The sequence below is a fragment of the Poecilia reticulata genome, linkage group LG16, assembly GCF_000633615.1.
Source record: "Poecilia reticulata strain Guanapo linkage group LG16, Guppy_female_1.0+MT, whole genome shotgun sequence".
NCBI classification, from domain to species: domain Eukaryota; kingdom Metazoa; phylum Chordata; class Actinopteri; order Cyprinodontiformes; family Poeciliidae; genus Poecilia; species Poecilia reticulata.
The window spans coordinates 31374483-31379425 of record NC_024346.1 but is presented as its reverse complement, the minus strand read 5'-3'; the positions used below and the strand labels follow the sequence as shown (position 1 = coordinate 31379425).

The window sequence follows — 4943 nt, the reverse complement described above, 5'->3', positions numbered from 1 at the left end:
GGAATATTTAACAACTAGAAAATGGCACAAAATAAGAATATATTCTCCACTCTGATTGGCTGCTGGTAGGCCTATAAATTTTAACTTGAATGTTCATTACATTTTTCAGACGCCTGTAAAAATAATTTCTATTTTTTATTCTCTGGGAAATTATTTTTGATGATAAATACAGAAACAAGCATAAAAATCAAAACATCTACAATAGTGATAGTAATATTAATGATAAAATAATAGTCAGTGCAAAGTAGCCTGTAAATTCTTTGGTGGGGGGCTGTGAGGGACCTGGATAAAGGCTGGGGGGGCGCTGGGCTGAAAAAGGTTGAGAAACACTGACTGAGATCAAGGCCAAAGTTCCACTTGTTCAGTTACCTTTGACTAATAAATGGACAACATATTAATTCTGGTCTGGATTACAACTTGTCATTCCTCATCTTTATTCTGATTCTGGTACTGTAATGTCTTTTTTTTGTAAACGGTGTGTTTTTATCATGTAAAGCACTTTGAATTTACTAGACTTGACTTAATATTAGATTACCCAGGACATATGCATATACCTAAATATCTTAGTAGGTTGCATTACAATTGTCATGTCTAATCCTCCCTAGAAACTATAACTTATATGCAGTGTGTAAAGTGTAGTCATCAAATGTTCCCAGAGGTCATTCAGTTTTTTCCATGACTTTCAATCTTGTATGATGTGATGTGCACGTCTCTTAAAATATGTGCTATACTGGATACTCTCTGTTCATATTGTGGTTTAGAAATCACAGTATACCAGCATGTGGCACATTGTAATCCCTATGTCCTCTCCTTTAGGTCATAGCCGAACAGTAGTTGGTTTGGAACAGAGGAAGAATGGCAGCCTGTGCCTCCTGCTTTTAGATCCTGGCTCTTCATCATCCGACACCAGAAAGCTGCTGAGCAGAAACACGCGCCTGACTGCCGTTCAGTTTGTCAGGAAGTTCCCCCAAAATCTAACAGTACCAGCTCATAGCAGTCAGGAGACGGAGTATTGTCTCCTGAAGAAACAGGCGAGATGTGTTTCAAACACAAAGCACAGCATATCGACACAGAATCAGAGCCATGGAAACTAAATTTGAACCAATTTTAGTTCAAAGTACTTAGGAAGTGACCCGGGTAAAAAGGACTTATTCTCTATAAATCAGCCTTCTTTTCTGCTTCCTTTGTTTTCACAGATAAGAATCTTCAACTCCAGAACATTATCTGCTGAAAGGATTCCATGAATGCAAATGATTTTTATATATACAATACTATAATTGATATACTACAAAATTTATGTCCAGTTTTAAACTTTCTAAAAAAAAAAACAGCTTTATCTTACTTTTATGATGTCATGTTTTGAGTCTATGGTAGTTATCTTTTAAGAGTGCATAACTATACAAAATATTGAATCCTTTTGGAATCAGGTTATTTGCATGGATTTTAAAGGGATCCAAGATAAGTTGAAAATGTTGACCTAAATATGTTGCAATTTTTCTATTGCCGTTTGTGTTATGTAACAATTCTTCATTACTGTAAAATTTTTCTATTACATTTTTCACCCATGGAGCTCACCATTTTTTCACCTGTGCAATGCATGCTGGGTTGATGACCCGGTCGGCTCTGTTCTGTACTGGAATGTATGGATTAAACACAGAAAGGCTAAATTTACCCAAGTTGTTGTTTATCATATTACATTTGACTTGTGTAATTTTAGATGATGCGTCACTGTGTCACTGTTGGAAGTAATAAAAAAAAACTGTTTTTACATATAAAACAAATATTTCACAAATAAAATCTATTGTTACAACTAATCAGGGATCCCTTTAAGTATTTCTAGTAAATTATAGACGATGCTAAACCTTTTTTTATCTACTGTAATTCACAGCTGTAACAAGTCATATAAAAGGATCACTAAAAAGGGTTAGCAAAGAACCCAATCAAAAAAATTACCTTATATTCATGAGGGAAAATGAAAAATATGACCAACAATAATTACACAAAATTTGAAATAACCATTAAAAATGGAGATGGAAATATAAGATGATCCATAGTTGATGTATTTATTCAGAATGTAATGTTGCAATTGATCTGCAATTCCACTGGATTCACTCTATAGTTTTCTACAAACTCAGCAGTTTAATGTTGCTAAATAAGTTTGAACAGTTCTGTTCAGAGAACTTGGTTTTCTCTGTGGTGTCAGATCTAGTAACGTGTCCATCTCCAAATGTTTCTGAATCAGGACAAAAATAAAATCCCGTTTTCTAGGAGTTGTGGATATTAAATCATTAAACGTTTGTATGAGGCTGTAGCTCTTCTCCTCTTGACTTGTATCATAAGTTGGAGTTTAGAAACTGAAATATTATTCACCATAGTTTTTCAAAGGTCAGTATTTAATGAAGAGCAAGATTTTTGGAAATTTCAATTCGTTTTTTTTAATGTCTTCTGTTGTAGTAAACAGATTTTTCCCATTTTCTCCAAGAGTCTTCAAAAAAGCCATAATTGGGTGGAACTATGAGTGAAGCAGTGGTCTGCTAGGGGTTTTTAACTGTCTGTTGTTTTGTCCAGCTTTAGTCTTCATCGCTGTCTATATCTAATGGGTCAAAGTTTGGATCGTCTTCATCCAAGTCCAAGTCCTCAATGTCCTGGAACAGGGACTCGTCCACTTCAACGTTGTTTCCAGCTGAAAAGACCAAACAAGACTGCTTTAGAAGAAGGGTAGTGAACAAATCACCCTTCAAGATGCATTCCACCACAGGCCCTGTGATTCCAAACATTTTAGCTTAAGCTGTGAAAACGAAAGGCCAAACATTGTTATTGTTTGGAATACAGAACAAAAAAAACCAGGACATTAATGTAGTGCTTGGCCCGCACTGTTCAAAGAGAACCAGAAACACCAGCTCTGTTAAGAGTTGGCTCTTGTGTCGGATCATCGCATCATAGAAGAATCTAAACAAACTCCAACTCCCCGTAGTTTTGTTTCCAATCAGTGGTTCCTAACTGAAGCTAGTAAAATCAAGTCTGCTACTCTGGCAAGTCAGCTTCAAACACAAGACACATTTAAGTTTATCTAGCTGGAGTTATTACTCGAAACGGATTGGAGTTATGAGAAAAATCCCTCCGGTTTGAGAAAAAAGGGTTTTCCAAATGTAATTTCACAACAGGATCTGTTTATTGTAGAGTTTTACTTACCCTCTTCTAGGAACTGAATGTCTGATGTGTCAAGGTTATGATCTCTCTCAAACAGCTGTTTGCCTAAAGAGGAAAAAATAACTTTATTTGCAAGCAGCTTCCAAGGTTTTGACATAAAAGTGAAACTGATTTACCAGTGAGTCTGGGTTTTCCAGCCTGCTCCTCCTCTTTCTGTTTTTTTCGTCTGAACTCAGTCATCTCCAGCTCAAACTTGGCTTTCCATGCCAGGAAGTTTTCAATTGTTACCACTGTACCCTGGAACTTCACCTGCCAAACACAAGCACCCTTCACTGAGTACGTGTCCATACATACTGCCTTCACCTCCTTAACCTCCTTCACCTCCTTAAGGGAACCTGAGCATATCACCTAAGCTTCTACAGAAATGAGGACATAGAAAAGGCAAACCAATCAAAAGTCAATCAAGTATTCAGACAGACGTCCAATTACCTTTTCTGCTTCTTCTGCCTCCTTTTCTTTCCGGAGGTTTTCCTCTTCTCGTCTGTTTTTCATTGCATCCACAATTTCATTAAGTTTCTCCTGAACTGCTGTCACCAGGGTGAAAATCATCACCATACCCAGGTTTTCTTCAGCCTGCATGATTATTACACACACATGTTGATATTAGAAAATAAACAGTTTACAGAGTTACATTAGGCCCTTGAATAAGAGCCACCGCTAATTTAGAGCCAGGTTGTGCACAGAACAGAAATCTTTTCCTAGTGATCTGTTCCCTCCTTTAAGTGCAAATAAAAATGGGAAAATTGTAATGAATATTTTTTCAGTTAGTGCGGGACTATTGTAAGACCAAAAAGCCCACCCTCTGCCCGAGGCCTTTACAGAGCTCTATAAAGCTCCGTAAGTTTAAAATGATAAAAGTTTATCATTTTAAACTTTTAAACTCTGGCAATTGAGCAGCTGATAAAAAGTTTAAAACCATTAAGCCCCAAACAAAACATTTCCAAGTGTCAAAACAAGGAATCAATAGTGAGCAGCTGCTTTATGCAAGAGTTTTGATTGGGTTGTTGGAAACTTATTCCATGGAGCAAGTGGGAACCATGGGGCAGCCCCCCACATGTTTTTATTGGATTCAAATTAGCATCCAAATATGAAATATTATGAAATAATGTTGTGAACTAGTTTTGTCATGTTCAGTATAACTCTAAATATGGCCATTTGCTGCAGTTTACCACAGTGATCATGGCAGTAAAGAGGGATGCCCACCAGAACATTTCCACACTGCCTGCTGCAACTTGATGCCACAGCACAAATTAAAGCTCAACTGTTTCATTAAAGGAAAAAAAAACATATCTTGCAAGAGGCTTGGTGGCATGACAGAGGACCATAACTGCATGGACTCATTAAATGTTTGTGTGTTCCAGTTCACATTCAATGATTTTTTGACCAAACTTTGCTGCTTCAACAGCTCCTAAAACCATCAATCTTTGAGTGATGGGCTTCCACAAGTTCTGTGGAAGCCCATCTGTTTCAACTTCTGTGGAAGTTGAAACCGTCCTCCGGTACTTTAGATGTTCTCCCTTTTAAACTGTTTATGAGGGTTTTTGATTCCATTGGGCCCTATATTACAGAAATGTTTAACATGTCTTTGCTTAGCGGTGTGTTTCCCCGTCTTTTTAAACATGCCATTGTGGAGCCACAGTTAAAGAAACCKGGRCTGGACTCTTTTGAACTCAAGAATTTCYGGCCAATATCCAAGATCCCTTTCTTGGCCAAAGTCCTGGAAAAGGTGGTCT

General features: G+C 37.2%; 1 protein-coding gene across 2 annotated transcripts in view; it reads right to left on the bottom strand.

Annotated features, from left to right (window-relative positions):
• Nucleotides 1–2039: 2039 nt before the first annotated feature.
• Nucleotides 2040–4943, bottom strand: part of rwdd1 (RWD domain containing 1) — a 5726-nt gene continuing 2822 nt past the window's right edge. For both annotated transcript variants that reach the window (XM_008432805.2, XM_008432806.1), the window contains exons 4-7: nucleotides 3640–3783; nucleotides 3327–3459; nucleotides 3193–3255; nucleotides 2040–2683 (exon numbers count right to left, since the gene is read on the bottom strand). In XM_008432805.2, the coding sequence (XP_008431027.1) occupies nucleotides 2571–2683; nucleotides 3193–3255; nucleotides 3327–3459; nucleotides 3640–3783 (453 nt within the window). In that variant the 3' untranslated portion in view covers nucleotides 2040–2570. The remainder of the gene's footprint in view (nucleotides 2684–3192; nucleotides 3256–3326; nucleotides 3460–3639; nucleotides 3784–4943) is intronic.